The 18607-nt window shown below is 37.1% G+C and overlaps 1 protein-coding gene and 1 non-coding gene across 2 annotated transcripts; both read right to left on the reverse strand.

Moving 5' to 3' along the window:
• Nucleotides 1-1614: 1614 nt before the first annotated feature.
• Nucleotides 1615-2304, reverse strand: LOC125369855. Its single transcript, XM_048373127.1, has one exon. The coding sequence runs from the start codon at nucleotides 2302-2304 to the stop codon at nucleotides 1615-1617; it is 690 nt and encodes a 229-aa protein (XP_048229084.1).
• A 6866-nt stretch (nucleotides 2305-9170) lies between these two features.
• LOC112534446 lies at nucleotides 9171-9277 on the reverse strand. The gene has a single exon (XR_003078734.1). It is a non-coding gene; the product is annotated as a small nucleolar RNA R71 (small nucleolar RNA).
• Nucleotides 9278-18607: the final 9330 nt, after the last annotated feature.

The raw sequence follows: 18607 nt of genomic DNA on the forward strand, positions 1-18607 counted from the left end.
ACCTACCAACTTCCATAAAATTCTCCAAAAGTGACTTAGGAATTTAGAATCCCTATCCGAAACAATTGATCTTGGAACACCATGCAAACGAATGATCTCACGAAAATACAAGTCAGCAATTTTGGATGCATCATCCGTCTTATGGCACGCAATAAAGTGAGCCATCTTTGAAAATCGATCAACCACCACCATGATGCTATCCTTTCCCTTTGAGTCTTTGGAAGCCCCACAATAAAGTCCATACTTACACTTTCCCAAGGGGCATCGGGGACGGGTAAGGGATGGTAGAGACCTTTATGGAAGGTACTCTTGGACTTTTGACAAGTAGAACATCTCTCCACCACATGAGTCACGTCTTTTATCATGTGTGGCCAATAAAAGTGTTCATTGAGTATGTCCATGGTCTTATGAACACCAAAGTGACCAGCAATTCCACCTCCATGGACTTCCCTAATCAAAAGCTCACGAACACCACACTTAGGGATACAAAGTTTGTTCCCTTTAAATAAGAAACCATCTTGAACTATGAACTCCCCGAGTAGGCTTTTGAAATATAGTAGCAAAGTGTTCATCATTCTCATATAAACCTTTTAAATGTTCAAAGCCTAGAACTTGAGTATGGACAGAGCAAGTAGGTAACGTCTCCTTGAGAGAGCATCCATAACAACATTGTTCCTTCCCTCCTTATACTTGAATGGAAAGTGAAAGATTGCAGGAACTCTACCCACTTGGCATGTCGATGATTCAGCTTTTGTTGGCCATGTATGTACTTCAAGGCCTCATGATCCGAATGAAGAACAAAAGGTTTTGGCCTTAGATAGTGAGACCAATGTTCTAAAGCTCTAACAATCGCATAGAACTCACGATCATAGTTGGAATAATTCAGCTTAGCTCCACTTAGTTTCTCACTAAAGTAGCAAACTGGATGCTTCTCTTGAATAAGGACAGCTCCAATACCCACGCCGCTTGCATCACATTCCACTTCAAAAAGCTTGTCAAAATCTGGAAGAGCAAGGATGGGTGCATTGCATAATTTTGTTTTGACTTCTTCAAAGGATTTTTGGGCCGCTTCACTCCATTTGAATTCTCCTTTCTTCATTAACTCCGTCATCGGGGCTGTAGTTGTTGAGAAGTTCTTGATGAAGATTCTATAGAAAGAAGCAAGGCCATGAAAGCTCCTAACTTCATGAACATCCCTTGGAACTAACCATGTGGAAATGGCCTTCACTTTCTCTGGATCAACCTCATTCATAAGTCTCATGAACGAACTAGGGGCATTGCAAAGTCCAAATGGCATGACAAGCCACTCATACAACCCTTGTTTCGTTTTGAAAGCTGTCTTCCATTCATCACCTTCTCGAATTCTCATTTGATGGTAGCCACTCCTCAAATCAATCTTGCTGAAAATTCTGGCACCACTCAATTCATCAAACATATCTTGGAGCCTAGGCATAGGAAATCTATATTTGATAGTTATGTTATTGATTGCACGACTATCAATACACATTCTCCATGTTCCTTCTTTCTTAGGCACTAAAAGAGCCAAGACATGGACTAAGGCTCTCACGCACATAACCTTTCTCCATTAGTTCTTCCACTTGCCTTTGCAACTCTTTAGCTTGCTCGGGATTGCACCGATAGGGCTGCTTTGTTAGGCAATGGGGCTCCCGGGATTAAGTCAATTGCATGCTCAATCCCACGAAAGGTGGCGATCCTTTCGGTGAAATCACTAGGAAATACATCGGAAAATTCTTCAAGCAAATGACTCAAAAACAAAGAGTTAGTGGCATAGGAAACAACATTAGAAATGGGTTTAACAAGAAGTACAAACCCTCCTCCCTCCATTGCACACTCTTTTCGAACTCTTTCCTCGAAATCAGAAATTAGGTCTCCTTTCCACCATAGGTTCAACCTTAGGAGGCAAAGGCAACAATTTAATCTTTTTCCACCCGTGGTAACCGTATATATATTAGAAACACCATCATGTATAGCATTTCTATCAAATTGCCATGGTCTACCAAGCAAAATATGACATGCACTCATAGGCAATACATCACACCAACGTTCATCATGATAATTGCCAATTGTAAATGAAACTAAAGCTTGTTTCTTGACCTTCAAACCAGTTTCATTATTCAACCAATTCAATTTGTAAGGCTTAGCATGATTTCGAAGAGGAAGCTTAAGCTTACTGACAAGTTCTGTGGATGCCACATCCGTGCATGATCCTCCATCAACAATCACATCACATGTCTTATCAAGAACCTTGCACCTTGTATGGAAAAGGTTCTCTCGTTCTTGCATGTCTTTGAGAGGTTCGGAATGTAAGACTCTCCTAACAACTCCACAAAGAGGGTTGTCATTCTCCTCCGCATCATACTCCTCAACATCTTCATTGTTACTTTCGGATTCATACTGTAAGAATCCTCCTCACTCGGGTGAATTGTGAGAATATTCCTTTTGGGCATTCACTAGCAATATGCCCACGTTCTTGGCACTTGTAATAAGTCCTTTTGAATCCTTCTTGCTTAAAACTAGATTTTCCACTTTGAAACTTTGAAGGATTAGTAGAAGAAAGTTGTTTAGAAGAGCTAGAAGAAGACTCACTCTTCCTAAAAGGTATGTATGGTTTATATGGAGTCTTGACGCCACTTGTGTTCGCCTTAGGCTTCTCCCTGTTTCACTTGTGCTTCCACCTTCCTAGCTCTGTCACAACTTCATCAAAAGTAGAAAAGCTCATAAGATCTACCTTGTGAGAGATGGGTTTGGATAGCCCTTTAGTGAAACGAGCAATCTTGAGGGCTCCTTCTCTTGCAAGTCACACATCAAGCCTAGCCTCTCAAATTCACGAACATACTCATCAACACCGAGATCGCCTTGAGTTAGTCGAGTTAGCTTGACATATTGATCTTGCTCATACTCACGTGGTACCCAACGCCTCTCCATTTTCTTCTTGAGTTTCTCCCATGACTCGATCTTTTCTTTCTCTTCTCTTCGTCTCTTGGCTTTTAGATTGTCATACCAAAGCCCAGTAAGCTTTGTTAATCTAAGGACAGCCATCTTACACCTCCTCCTATCATCAAAGTCTTTATAATCAAAGACACTTTCCATTCTTCGAACCCAATCTAAGAAGTTTTCCGGATCACTTGAGCCATCAAATTCGGGAAGTTCCAATTTGAAACTCCTATCTTCTTCTTGAAAATTTCGATAGGTAGGATTCCCACCGGAGCTTACTGTGTTCTCCAAGTCTCCAACACGTTCTCCCATCTTTAAGGATAGTTCCGCGAATGGCATCCATCCTAGCTTCATGTTTCCTCAAGTCTCCTTGTAGCTCACGAAGTTGCTTCATGATAGCGTACCAACATTTCCCGAATTAGACTGATTTGTTTCCATTACAATAGCGTGCAATTTTAATCAACCAAAAAAAAATATCAAACGGACTTCAAAAATTTTGTAACTTTACAATCACAAAACTCTCAAAGAGAAAAACAATTTAAACTCAAGAAACACTCAAAAATCTTCAGGAACAAGGGAGATACGAATCAAAACCTTCGGACTGTTTTCAAAGAACGTAATCTGTTTTTTTTTTTGTGAAACTCACACTCTCCAAAGCCTAAGCTCCGATACCAATTGATGTGGAAAGGAATAGGATCGTTTTTGGAATGAGTTTGAGTACTTTGAATGGTAGGGAGCAAATAAAAGAACACGACACTAAGTAAAGCACTCTCAAACTTCTACTCTCAAACACTAAGTAGTAAGAGCAAAAGGGCGTGTAAACACAAAGTAAAACACTTAGAATAATTTCACAAAGAAATCAGATTTGTTTTCAACTCTCAATGCCTATAACACTTGGCCATGAGTTCTATTTATACTCAACCACTAGAAGAGTTACATGACATAGATAAACTCTTCAACTTCCTCCTAAAAATCGGCCTACAAGGATTCACATTCCCTTGTAACATCCCTAATTAAACAGCAAATAAAAGTGCTAAATAAAGAAAATCTTTGTAACAGTATTAAAGGCTGATTACAAAGGTTTTATTACACACTTAAAACTGAAATTCTAACAGCAAATTAAACAAAGAATAACTCCAAAACGTCCACCTTTATGAACAAAGAAAACCGAACATAATGAGCGGCAAATAGAGTAAGGAATAACTCCAAAAACGTCCACCTTTATGAACAACAAAAACTGAACATAATGAGCAGCAAATATTCCCCTTCTCAAGCTTTTATTCAACCATCCAATTAAGGCAAGTGATAAAGGTTTGTTTTGATGAGAATCCCATGAAATGTTCTGATCTTTGCTTAGCATTTTCATGCACTAGCAAGGCATGGACCGTAGCATCATTATCTTGCACTTGAGCTGTGTGATGGACCTCTTGTTGGACTGATTCCATATCACTTACGCTTAGTCGTATGGAAAAGAATAAAGAACTTGTGATTTATTTCCCTATCAGATCGATAATCCTACCTATATTCTGGTTTTGTTTGTTTATTTTGTGCCTTTCAGAAAATCACTATCTAGTAGGTTTGGTTTTTTTCTGGAGAGCATAAACACGAGTGTTTAGTGAAAGTATGAGGAAGCGACAATTATAGGCACCGAACCAATGCTTAAACAAATGTAAAGAAAGAAAATTAGTTGACCGAGTATTGATATCATTCTTTGAATGATCGTAGATGAATCTTCTGGAGGAAAGAAGGAACGACGAGAATCGTGGCACGCCCAATATTCTGATTCAGGTTTTGCACCATTAGAATCTCTATCATTCCTTGTTCCTTTTATTTCTTATTCCTCTAGGCATGAAGACTCTTGATGACATAAGGATTGGCATAAGGAATCAAAGGAACACAATTGACAAGTTTTACCGGTGGCATTGCAGCCTGACTTAATGATCAAGCAAGATGAGACCTAAATCCATGAGCGTGAGGGAGAAACCATGTTGCTTTATATTAGTCCAAGCGGGAATGCATGCATTTTGTTGTTTGGGACACATATAATGAAGTAATTTGAGCCCGAGTGTTGTTGACCAGTCAACCCCTCTCTAGTTTTCTATTTGACTTTAGTTTATTTATCTATGTTTAATTATTTATCCAAATTTAGTTTGTAGTTTGTTCTTCTTATGGAATGAGGGATTTTTCACTTTGAAAACCACATGCAGCTGAATATTTTAGGCAAGTGAACATATTATTTGATCCTTACACTTAGCCATATGGAAGAGAATAAAGAACTTACAATTTCTTTTCTTATTAGATATGACATCCTACCTGTGTTCTCATTTCTTCATTTCTTTATTCGTCCCTTTATAATCTATGTTTAGTATGATGGTTCGTTTTTATTTGGCAAGCATAAACATGAGTGTTGAGTTAAAGTGTGTGGAAGCAGCAATCATAGGCACCGATCCAATGCTTGGAAAAATGTGAAAAAAGAAAATTGGTTGATCGAGTATTGATATTATTCTCCGAATGATCGCAGAGGAGTCTTTTGGAGGAAAGAGGAAACACGGAGTATCGAGGCACGCCCAAATATTCTGATTCAGGATTTCCACCATTGGAAGAAATCTTGATAAAAGTGGGAATGCAAGGGTTTCATGTCTAGAACGTATATAATTAAGTAATTCGCAATATTATTAGGTAGGCCCACATGAGTTTTCCCTTGGTTTTGCAAAGCTGGCTCATAAAATCTAGGACTGTGAGAGTTGTTAACTAGTCAATTCCTCTCTAGTCCATGATTTGACTTTAGTTTATTCATCATTCTTTATTTTATTTATTCATATTTAGCTTCTAGTTTCTTCTTCTTATGGCATGAGGGCTTTTGCACTATAGAAATTGCATACAACTAAATACTTGGGGCAAGTGAGCATATTATTTCCATTTTCTACCTTGTGGGAGATTAAGTTTTGGGTTCGTACAAGAACTTTGCAGACTGATCAAGACTCATGCCAACAAACATAGACTTATCGCGCTAGCAAACGAACAAATGAGAACATAGGTAGGATTTCATATCCGATAAGTAAAAAACTCGCCAGTTCTTTATTCTCTTCAATAGCTAAGCATAAGGATCAAATCAAATTGATTTAAACACAATGGTAGACAAAGAACACAAAAGAAATGAAGGACGTGAGCAATAAGTCTAGTTTCGCTAGTGTGAGTCTTTAGAAGTCCGCAAAGTTCTTGAAAGAACACATAACTTAATTCTCTGCAAGGTAGAAAACTAAAATAATATGCTCACTAGTCTCATTCGGTTGCATGTGGTTTTCATAATGTGAAAACCCTCAGTCCATAAAAAGAAGAAACTAGAAGCTAAATATAAATAAATAAATCAAGTAAGATGAATAAACTAAAGTCAAATAAAGAACTAGAGAGGAGTTGACTGGCCAACAACTCTTGTATTCCTAAATTTTATAAGCCAACTTAATGAAAAAGAAGAGCAATTCATGTGGGTCTACCTAATAACACTTTGGCCAAATTACTTCATCATATGTGTCCCAAATATCAAAATATAGGCATTCCTGCTTAGATTAATCGAAAGCAATATGATTTCTCCATCACACGCGTGGATTTGCCTCTTGTCCTACTTGATCATCAAGTCATGGCCAATGACACCGTTGAAGCTTATCACTTATGTTCCCATGATTCCTTAATGAAAACAAGGGGAAATTCATATGGCCGTAACTAGCCACACTCAAACCCAATATACCTTATTATATGCCTCACAAATATTAAAACACGCACATGAACATGAATGATAAGTCTATGCTCATTAGCGCGAGTGTTGATAAGTTTGCAAAGTTCTTGAAAGCACCCATAACTTGATTTCCCGCAAGGTAGATAATTCAGATATTATGCTCACTAGCCTCAAGTATTCGACTGCATATAGTTTTTATAGTGTGAAAGCCCTCATTTAATAGAAAAAAGAAACTAGAAGCTAAATATGAATAAATGAATGATATCGTTGATATTACACATGTTTGCATGCTTGAATTTGAGTTGTTTTTAGGGCAAATTATGTGTTTTTGTAGTAGAATCACCTTGTTTTAATTCTCTTTCTGTCTTAAGTGTTTTTCTAGGTACATCATCAAAGTTAGAGAGAAATCAGACTACAATTAGGAAGAAATGGACGAATGGGCATGTTAGCCTGTTCAACACGCTTGTGCTGAGGAGCACGATCAGGGTTAGAGGGCATGCTGAAACCCTTACCCATGGCGAGAAGAAGCAATTTGCAACATGGTTTTCGAGAGTGACACGGCCTAGGAGCATGCCCGTGTTGAGCAGTGTGGCCCAATTCCAAGTCGTGCTGGAGAAGGCCAAATGTACAATTTTAGCTCAACACGGCAAGAATCCAGGAGCACAACCAAATCCAATTCCAAGTCGTGCTGGAGAAGGCTAGATGTACAATTTTAATTTATAAGAAAAGAAAATGAAAGAGAAAAGGAGTATGGCTAGGGATTCTAGAGAGTCGAGAGAGAGAATTTCGGGGTATTCAAGACAGACTTTGAGAGTAACCTTCTAGACAATCAATAGGAGGAAAAACAGAGATGAATTCCATTTCAACATCATCCAGATAGCTATTTTTGAGGATTTGATTGACGATTCAAAGGAAAGAAGAAGGAGATCTTGAGCTGTAGAGATTGGATCTAGAGTTATTCAAGAGGGGATACCATTTCTACCATTTGAGAAAAGGGTGTTCATGTTCTTTTCGATTCTTGTTTACTTTGTATTTGATTCTTATATTAGTTTAATCATGAACATGTGTAACTAATCTTATTAAACCCATTTGGGGGTGATTTTTAGCCATGCTAGTCTTGTTTTGTGCTTAAGTGATTGAATTGTTGATTTAAGATTGTAGTTTTCATTCAAGTATAATACAATCTTTCTTCTTCATTATTGAATCAATTTGAGAACTCCTTTATAATTGAGAAATTAAATTGAGTTTGGATAATTGCTTGTATGATGAAGTGATTTGTATCTTAGAGATAAGTGTAATAACTTACTGGAACAAGGACTAGACAGGAACAAGGACTAGACATTCTTATTAGTGGTAATTTAGAGATTAATGCTATTCTAAAATCAATTGTTAGGAAGAGATTCTAACTTTAGATCTTTAAGATTAGGAGTTGGTTAATTCGAGAGTGAGGCTAATTCATTTATGAAATTATCCACAGATCACAATTCTTAATCAATCAATTCATAATTTATTATGTTTAAGTCGGCTAAATAAAGGGAATCCCTAATTGGATTAACTCATCTCATTGTCTTTTTTCCAAACTTTCATTCTCTTTGTTAAAATTTAGTTTTCATTTGCATTCTCAATTATTTTTAGTTAATGATCTTCACCACCTTTTGATCAGTTGGATAATAGGAGTAGCTTAGTAGCAGTAGCTTCCTAGTTCCCGTGGGATACGACATTGATACTTGCCATAGCTAGATTACATTTGATAAGTGCACTTGTCTATAGATTGCTAGTCATGTTTAGCCAACATCAAGTTTTTGGCACCACTATCGGGGACCTATTTTGAGAAATATTATGAACTGTGTTCTTGTTAATTTAGCCATTTATTCTTTGTTCTTTATTTGTATATATTTGATTTTATTCTTTTATTCATTTGAGTTGTTGGTTATTCGTTATTCCAGGTAGTGTATGACCAGGAGATCTAATCCTGATCTAGTAGACCCTCTACCAAAACCAGAGCGATCCCTCAAGTAGTTGAGGAAGTAATTGAACATAGAGGAGGAAAAGATTCAGGTTGGGAAAACCGTAGTGGAGAGTGAATCAGAAGAAACTACAGTAGAGATGGCAGACACAAACGACAACAATGAGAATAACCAGACGATGCATGATGTTACGAAACCATCGCTAGAGTGGATGCGAACATGCATTACAAGACCGGTTGTCGCTGCTAATAATTTTGAAATAAAGCCTAATATGATTCAGATGGTTAGAAAACGGTTCAGTTTGGAGGCTTGCCAAATGAGGATCCTAATGCGCATATAGCGAGTTCCTTGGAGATTTGTAATACCTTCAAGATTATTAGGATAACAGACGATGAAATTCGTCTCCACTTGTTTCCATTTTCTTTGAGGTATAGAACAAAGTTGTGGCTACAGTCATTTGGAATTCTTCAACAGAGAAATTTCTATTTAAGTACTTTCCTCCCCCTAAAATTGTTAAACTTAGGAATGACATATCTTTTTTTGTGCAGTTTGACGATGAGTTGATGTACGACACCTGAGAGAGGTACAAGGACCTACTATGATGCTGCCCACACCATGGACTACCAATCTAGTTACAGGTACAAACTTTTTATAATGGTTTGAATTTGGCTACTAAGCAGATGGTAGACGCAGCTGCGGGTGGTTCTTTGAGTAGCAAGACACCAGAGCAAGCCCAAAGGATGATAGAGGAGATGGCCACAACAATTACTAGTGGGCACACTACTAGAAGCAAGACGGACGTCAAGGAAGTATACACCAGTTGGATGCCACTATAGCCTTGGTGGCTAAAGTGGAGAGAAAATTGATCAACTCTAGATGCCTGTCCAAGCAGCTCAATCAAGTTGTGAGTTTTATGGTGGCCCACATTTCAGTAGTAATTATATATTGGGAGGTATGTTTATTTCTTCTTCATCTAACCATGAACAGGTGGACTATATGGGCAGTTAGCCTAGGCTGTAGAACAACCCGTATAGCAACACTTATAATCTCAGATGGAGAAACCATCCGAACTTCGGATGGAGAACAACAACAACCATGGGCCACCAGGGTTTTAGCGACTATATCAGCAGCCACAACAATCCATTCTCCTACCTCAGTCTCCTTAGACTCAAGAGAAAAAGCCTAACCTAGAGGAGCTGATGATGAAGTTTTGTGTCCGTTTCAGAGACTAGATTCCAGCAGATGGACACAGCTCTCAGAAATCAACAAGCCTCCATTTAGAACTTAGAGAATCAAATAGGCCATTATTCTAAGATGATGGCTGAGAGGCAACCGGGGACTTTGACCTAGCAATATAGAGTCTAACCCGAGAGAGCATGTGGATGCAATCACTTTGCGGCCAGGTAAATATAATCCTAGTTATGTTCCTATTCCTAATGATGATGATGTTGTGTAGGTAGATTTAGAAAGCTTGAACTTAAGGTAGGGGATGAGACTGTCACTTTTGACTTGAATAATTCTATGAAACAGTCTTTAGATTATGATGATGTTGTGTATTCTATTAATGTACTTGATGATGTTGAGACACAATTGCAGGAAATGTTGGTTGAAGACCTTTTATAAGTTACTTTGCCAATGGAAGATGAGCATGACCTGTCAAATGAGAAAGTGTTAGAGCAGCTTGAATTTTTATTAGTAAATGAAAACAAGACATTCTTATTAGCGATAATTTAGAGATTAATGCTATTCTCAAATCAATTATTAGGAAGAGATTCCAACTTTAGATCTTTAGGATTATGAATTGGTTAACTCGAGAGAGAGGCCAATTCATTTAAGAAATTATCCACATATCACAATTCTTCATCAATCAATTCATAACTGATTACTTTTAAGCCGGCTAGCTAAAAGGAATCCCCAATTGGTTAACTCATCTCATTGTGTTTTCCAAACTTTCATTCTCTTTATTAAAATTTAGATTTCATTTGCATTCTCAATCATTTTTAGTTAATGATCTTCACCACCTTTTGATCGATTGGATAATAGGAGTAGCATAGTAGTAGTACCTTCTCAGTTCCTATAGGATACGACATTGATACTTGCCATAGCTATATTACATTCAATAGGTGCACTTGCTTATAGATTGCTAGTCCTGTTTAGCCAGCATCAATGAATAAAGAAAGATAAATAAACTAAAGTCAAATCAAGAATTAGAGAGGAGTTGATTGGTCAACAACTCCTGTAGTTCCAAATTTTAAGAGCCAGCATAACTAAAACAAGGAAAATTCACGCGGCCCTACCTAATAATACTTTAAACCAAATTATTTCATTATATGCATCCCAAACATTAAAATGCTCATATTCCTGATTGTAACTAAAGTGAAATCATGAACGAGAGAGGAATTAACTAGTCAATAACTCTCGTAGCCCCAAACTTTATTAGCCAGCTTAATAAAAAAGTTAGAAATGCATGTGGGTCTACTTAATAACACTTTGATCCAAATTACTTCATTATATGCATCTCAAACATCAAAACGCTCACATTACCGCTTATATTATGCTTGGATTAATTGAAAACAACTGATTTCTCCCTTACACCCGTGGATTAATGTCTCGTCGTGCTTGATCATCAGACTAAATCTCAATGCCACCGGTCAAGCTTATCAATTACGTGCCCATGATTCCTTATGCCAATCCTTATGTCATTAGGATTCCGCGTGCATATAGGAACAAGGAATAATGGAGATTCGAATGGTGCAAATCCTAAATCATAAGATTAGGGCATGCTGTAACTCTCGTCATTCCCTCTTTCCTCTGAAAGATTCGTTTGCGAACATTCGGAAAATAATATCAATACTCCATCAACTAATTTTCTTTTATCACATTTTCCAAGCATTGGATCAGTGTGTATGATTGCCGCTTCCATGCACTTTAACTCAAAACTCGTGTTTATACTCTTCAAATAAAATTAAACCATCATACTAGACAAAGATTAGAAAGAGAGGAACAAAAGAAATGAATAAAATGAGAACATGGGTAGTATTTCAAATTCAATACAGAAAGAAATCAGAAGTTCTTTATTTTCTTCCATACGGCTAAGCATAAGATCAAAGCAAATTGATTTAAACACAAGGGTAGAAAAAGAACAAAAAAGAAAGGAAAGATATGAGCAATAGGTCTATGTTCGCTAGCGCGAGTCTAGATAAGTCTACAAAGATCTTGAAACAACCCATAACTTGATTTCTCGCAAGGTAGAAAACTGAAGTAATATGCTCAGTAGCCTCAAGTATTCAGTTGCATGAGTTTCTATAGCGTGAAAGACCTCATTCCATAAAAAGAACAAATGAGAAGCTAAATATGAATAAATAAATAAAGAATAATGAATAAAATAAAGTCAAATCATGAACCAAAGAGGAGTTGACTGGTCAACAACTCTCGTAGTAACAGTCTGACCAAAATTACTTCATTATATGCATCCCAAAAATCAAAATACTTGCAATCCCATATGTATTATGCTTGGATTAATTGAAAACAACATGATTTCTCCCTTACGCATGTGGATTTACGGCTAGTCCTGCTTGATCATCAACTAAGCCCCAATGCCACCGGTTAATCTTGTCAATTGCATTCCCATGATTCTTTATTCCAATCCTTCTATCATCAAGATTCCTTGTTCATAGAGGAACACGGAATGATGGAGATCATAATGGTGCAAATCCTAGATTGGAATATCTAAGCATGCCTCGATTCTCGAGGTTCCCTATTTCCTCTAAGAGAATTGTTCACGATCATTCGGAGAATGATATCAATACTTCATCAACTAAATCTCTTTCTTCTCATTTTTCTAAGCATTGGATCGGTGCCTATGGTTGCCTCTTCCACGTGCTTAAACTCAATACTCGTGTTTATGCTTGCCAAATAAAATAAAACCATCATAATATACATATATTAGAAAGAGACGAATAAAAGGAACAAACATATGAGAACCTAGGTAGGATTTCGTATTTGATAAGAAAAGAAATTGCAAGTTCTTTATTCTCTTCCATGGCTTCAAATCGAATTGATTTAAACACATCGATAGACAAAGAACACAAAATAAAGGAAGGACATGAGCGACAAGTCTAGGTTCGCTATTGCGAGTCTTCATAAGTTCGCAAAGTTTTTGAAAGAACCAATAACTTGATTTCCCATAAGGTAGAAAACTAAAATAATATGCCCACTAGGCTTAAATATTCGGTTGCATGTGGTTTTCATAGTGCGGAAGCCTTATTCCATAAGAAGAAGCAATTAAAAGCTAAATATGAATGAGAAAATAAAGAAAGATGAATAAACTAAAGTTAAATCAAGAGCTAGACAAGAGTTGACAGGCCAACAACTCTCATAGCCCCATTCGTGTGGGCCTATCTAATCACACTTTTCGGGCCAAATTACTTTAGTTTATGCATCCCAAACATCAAAATGTGCACATTCTCGCTTGGATTAATCAAAATAAACATAATTTCTCCATCACGCGAGTGGAATTGCATCTCATCCTATTTGATTATCAAGACACGCTCCAATGCCACTAACAGTCCGACCCAAATTACTTCATTATATGCATCCTAAAAATCAAAATACTTGCAATCCCATATGTATTATGCTTGGATTAATTGAAAACAATATGATTTCTCCCTTATGCATGTGGATTTATAGCTCGTCCTGCTTGATCATCAGCTAAGCCCCAATGCCACCGGTTAATCTTGTCAATTGCATTTCGATGATTTTTTATACCAATCCTTGTGTCATCAAGAGTCCTCATTCATAAAGGAATAAGGAATAATAGAGATACTAATGGTGCAAATCCTGGAGCAGAATATCTAGGCATGCCTCGATTCTCGAGGTTCCCTCTTTCCTCTAAGAGAATTGTTTGTGATCATTCGGAGAGTGATATCAACACTCCATCAACTAATTCTCTTTCTTCTCATTTGTCCAAGCATTGGATTGGTGCCTATGGTTGCCTCTTCCATGCGATTAAACTCAACACTCGTGTTTATGCTCACCAAATAAAATAAAACCATCATACTATACATATATGAGAAAGAGACAAACAAAAGAAACAAACATGTGAGAAGGATAGATCATACTTTAGTATACGTGCTTCTCGAGAGATGGATGGATACTAAAACCTTTCACACTCCGGTTAGTGGTTGACACTGTCTCCACTCTTTCACTGCCATTACATTGATAGATGATGAGCATAGTTTTACACATATTTGCTTGCATATTATTGCGTATGTTCTTAGCAATTATTATGCTTTTATTCCCAGATCACCCGTGTTTTATGTTCTTTTGCATTTCAGGAACATTTATAGGACCATCATCGGTGTTTAAGCAATTATAGATCAATACGTGCGGAAACGGACGAGAATTCATCAATATCGGACAAGAGCCCGCAATCCATACATTGAGCACGGCCTGGACTCTGGCCGTGCTCAACCATTGGCTTTGATTCTTGAAATTGGCACTTTGGGCACGGTTTCAGATAGCCACCACGGCCTTGACGGCCCGTGGTGGCCAACACGGGAGGAACACTACCGTGGTGAAACCCTACTTGGTGAGATCCATAAGCCAAAGACGGCCTCGGACTTCGTCACGAGCAAAGACGGCCTTGAACAGTCGTGCTGAGTTAAATATATAAGAGAAAATGAGTTTTTCTTAAGGAGAGAGGGAAAAAGAGTGACATTGAGCCCTAGTGGTCGGTTCGGTTTCGCACAATCGAGTGCAGAGAGAGTTGGAGTAGAATCCCGGAATCGTAAGATTCCGAGTGCAAAACAGAGTGGAGCAATTCAAGAGGCAGTTTGGGAGATTAATCAAAGTGTAGATCTAGATTTGGAGCTCGCTCATCCAATTCCGAGAGAAAAGGGTGTACATGTTTTATTTTCATTATTCTTTCATTGTAATTGATTTCCTAGATTATTTTAAACATGAACATGTTTAGCTAAATTGATTAAATCCATTGGGATTTCTTTGCTATATTGGTTTGATATTATATTGTTGGATTGTTTGAGTTGGTTTTGTATTCTTCTTGTTTTCAGTGTTAATAAGATTATGCATTATTCATGAGACGTTGTGAATTATGATGTTTAGATTGCTTTATGAGATTGAGAAATCTGTTTGGCAATTGGAACTTTGAATAACAAGAACTGGTTAATAATCGCTTAGAGATAAGGATAATTAACTAGCCGGATTAAGAATTAACAAAGCTTAATAGAGGCGGATTAAAGCTTAATGCTAATTTAAGAATCAATCGTTAGGAAGAGATTCCAACTTTAGGTTATTAGGTTTAGGAATTCGGTTATCTCGAGAGAGAAACCGAATTCGGTTAAGAATTCGTCCACGGGTAGCATAATTAGACTCTCCGATCCTTTATCTTTTGTTTGATTGCCAACTAGTTTAGATTCCCTTTGGGTTTGTCTTCTTGTCTTGATTATTTCACTTATCAATTACTCCTGCATCTCCCTTAGAACTTAGCTCGTAGTTAATAGTTAGTTTAGAATTTATTCATCATCCATTTTAGGTTAATATAACAAAGAACAAAGAAGTAACTCTGGGCTTTCGCTTTCCCGAGGAATACGACCTTGATACTCGCCATTAGTGCTAGACTGCATCGATAGGTACACTGCCTTAGATTGTAGCTAACACGAGTAGCACACATCAAGTTTTTGGCGCCGTTGCCGGGGAATTGTTTGAAAACTAGAGTGAAATTTGCTATTTGTTAATTTAGCCATATTTTTTTCTTTTTTATTATTTTATGATTTTTATTTTTATATGTTTATCTATTTTATTTTATTTGTACATATTTATTTAGCTTAAGTTTATGATTCAGATAGTGAATGATAAGGAGGTTCAATGCTAAACTCAAAATCTTTGTATGATGCATTGGAAAATGAGAATAGGAACCAAGAGAGTGCTAAAAATTGGGATGCCCGTGCATCTTTAGATGCTCGAGTGGAATCGTTTTGCAGGGCTACCGATCAACTCTCTTCTCCTATCCTTTCATCTCAAGTCTTTTATGAATTTTGTTGTGGTTTACATTTGAGTAATGATTGTCCATTGTGCACTGATTTTACTCTTTATTCTTATAACTATGAACAGGTAAATTATACGGGCAATTGGCCAAGTGACTCGTATGGAAGCACCTATAATCAAGAGTGGAGTACTCATTCACCCTATGGATGGAGCTTAGATGGCCCAGAACCACCGAATCTCAAAGAACCACATCGTGACCTACTCTTGCACCTTCAACTCAAGATGAAGAGTTAGTGTCGGAGAGCCGATGATGAGGTTCATTACAAGTCTTGATGATAGATTCCAACAAACGGAGAGGATACTTGAAGATCAACAAGCCTCGATTAATAACATAGAGCATCAAGTAGGCTTAATCTTCAAGTTACTAGTCAAGAGCAATCGAGAACTCTATCAAACGCCACCGAATCCGAGGAACATTTGAGCGCCCGTCACTTTGCGTTCAGGTGAGAATTTTCCTGGTTTATCTATTATGTTTGACGATGATGCTTATGTGCGGACGATTTCTTGAACATGGAGATGGAACCGGAAAGGAAGAGGCAAACATCATCCCTCCGAAAGACTACCAACCGGAATGTATAGTTGAAGATGCCGAGTTGCGAGTTAGAGGAATTTTTGGTGGATTTTCCACAAGTCCGTTCGATGATGGAAGATGAGCATGAGTTATCCAATGAAGAAGTCTTGGAGGAGCTCGAGTTTCTTCTAGCAAGTGAACCAAGACAAGGACTAGAGGAAACCATTGACGTTCTGAAGAAATTGCCCAACCGTCAATCCTTCCAATTGGTGAAACTTCGGCTTTCAAATTGGAAGAGCCCCTAGAGCATCATGACTACATGCAATTATACGAGGAGCGTAGTCTTGCCCATCATAATCGGCAAATTTTGCTTGATAGTCGGAAGAGGACATTGACGATTATCCCTCTAAGCGGATACTTGAAGCCATTTGCTTAGAAGAAGGATGGATGGTCGTCGATCACGCCCATTTGCCTTTCACCATGAGTCCAGTCAAGAAGACTCATCACATCAAAAGAAGCGCTTTGGGAGGCACCCCAATTTTTATCTTTAATTTCTAATTTTTTTTTAACCTTTTGTTTTGGAAACATTTTATTAGTTTTAGTTTTCATATTTTCAGTTTTGATTTTATTTCTTTATTTTATTATTTTCGGATTCTACCGAGGAGGCACCGAATTTCCACAACATCGGCCCTCGATGGATGATCAGGCGATCCCTAGATCTTTTATTTTTCCGTATTTATTTACTTTATTTTTCATACATGTCATGCACTTGGATTGTATTGCTTTTGTTCTCTTAGTTGAGCATTCCATGCGGGGTATCCATAACATTTTACACCGAGGACGTTGTGTTCTTTAAGTGTGGGGTGCTTATGGGTAAACCCTAATCTCTCATATGGATTTTTAATTGCTATGGCTAGGTGTTGTGTATTTTTAGGAGATGTTAGGACATTGTGTTTTTATGCACTTGAGTATGCTAATTTTGAGCTGATTGATGACTTGATTTATAGAATTGTAGTTACTTTTCTTTGTTGTTCATTGTCCTTGGAAAACAATTTATGGTGTTTTACACATCAACCCTGCCGGGTTAAACCGGTGTTATTTAATTATTTTTTGAATTGTCGAATTTTAACTTAGAACGTTGATAATATCATATGCATGTGTTTCTTAAATAATGATTCAATTAATGATGTTGCGAACCAACTGCACCTAATACCACACCTGAAAGTGAGATTTTGAGCCAGTTGAGCATTCATTATGCTTATGCTCTTTATATTTCTTGTTTGAGTGTGCATTGTACTTAACTTTGCTTCTAGAACTTGCTTTGTATGCGTGTTGAAGTTACATGAATATTGTGAATACCATAAGATGATTTGGGCGATTTAGGATTCCCCACATTTGACCAAAAGCCTACCACCTTATGTTTCCATTAGTTAGCCAATTTTTTAGCCTTAACCTTTTCTTCATAATCTACACCTATACACTTCAATTATACCATTCTTTACATTTATCTTTCCTTTACCCTTATGCTGGAATTTCTTTCTGTGATATGTTCGACTTTATGTGGGATTAAAATGCTAGTTGCTATGTTGGTAAATTCACTAAATCTTTTTGATATTTTAAATGCTCCCTTTGATCCAATTTGTATTTGTTATTCTTTATGTTTATTCGAGTTGTATGCGCTAATAAGCCGCTAGTTCATTATTATAAAAAAAAAAAAAAGAGAAAAAAAGAAGAAGAAGAAAAAAAAGAATATATAATAAACAAATCTCTTTAATTATTTATCTTTTATTGGATTTAAAGCATTTGCGAGCGTTATTCTATGAAGTAGGGATTTTAGTGAATGATTCTTTTGTGATCTTAGGCATTTAATCCTTTGAGCATATACTATTGTTTATCGCACGAATTCCAAAGACTTTCACACTTCTATCCAAATCTCCGTACCTTTACCTTAGCCCCATTTCAACCTTGGTAAAGACCCTTTGATTTTGGTATTTACTTATTCACAGTAGCGAAGATATGATTTATGAGCAAGCTTATGGTGAGCGGGTCTTGTGCATTTGCTTTAAGGGATTTGTTATTCACCTAATATACACTTTGAGCGACTTGAGTGATCCCTATGAGGCATTGGTTCATGATGTTTGTGTTGAGTTATCATTTAAGTTACTCATGCATTAATATTATTTCCATTCTTCGTTAATGATTTGTAATTTGATTTATGATTGAGTATCCTTTGAGATGTGTTGAATAATCTCTGTTGTGGACTAGGGGCATAAACTGAAAGGAATTGCTAACTGTAGTTTTATGAGGTGAGTTCTTAATTGCTTGAGGACAAGCAATAGCTTAAGTGTGGGGTAATTTGATGAGCATAGTTTTACA

Source organism: Ricinus communis, chromosome 4 (genome assembly GCF_019578655.1).
Source record: "Ricinus communis isolate WT05 ecotype wild-type chromosome 4, ASM1957865v1, whole genome shotgun sequence".
NCBI classification, from domain to species: domain Eukaryota; kingdom Viridiplantae; phylum Streptophyta; class Magnoliopsida; order Malpighiales; family Euphorbiaceae; genus Ricinus; species Ricinus communis.

Coding starts and splice junctions, on each gene's coding strand:
- LOC125369855 (XM_048373127.1), bottom strand. CDS start 2,304: ATGCAAGAACGAGAGAACCTTTTCCATACAAGGTGCAAGGTTCTTGAT.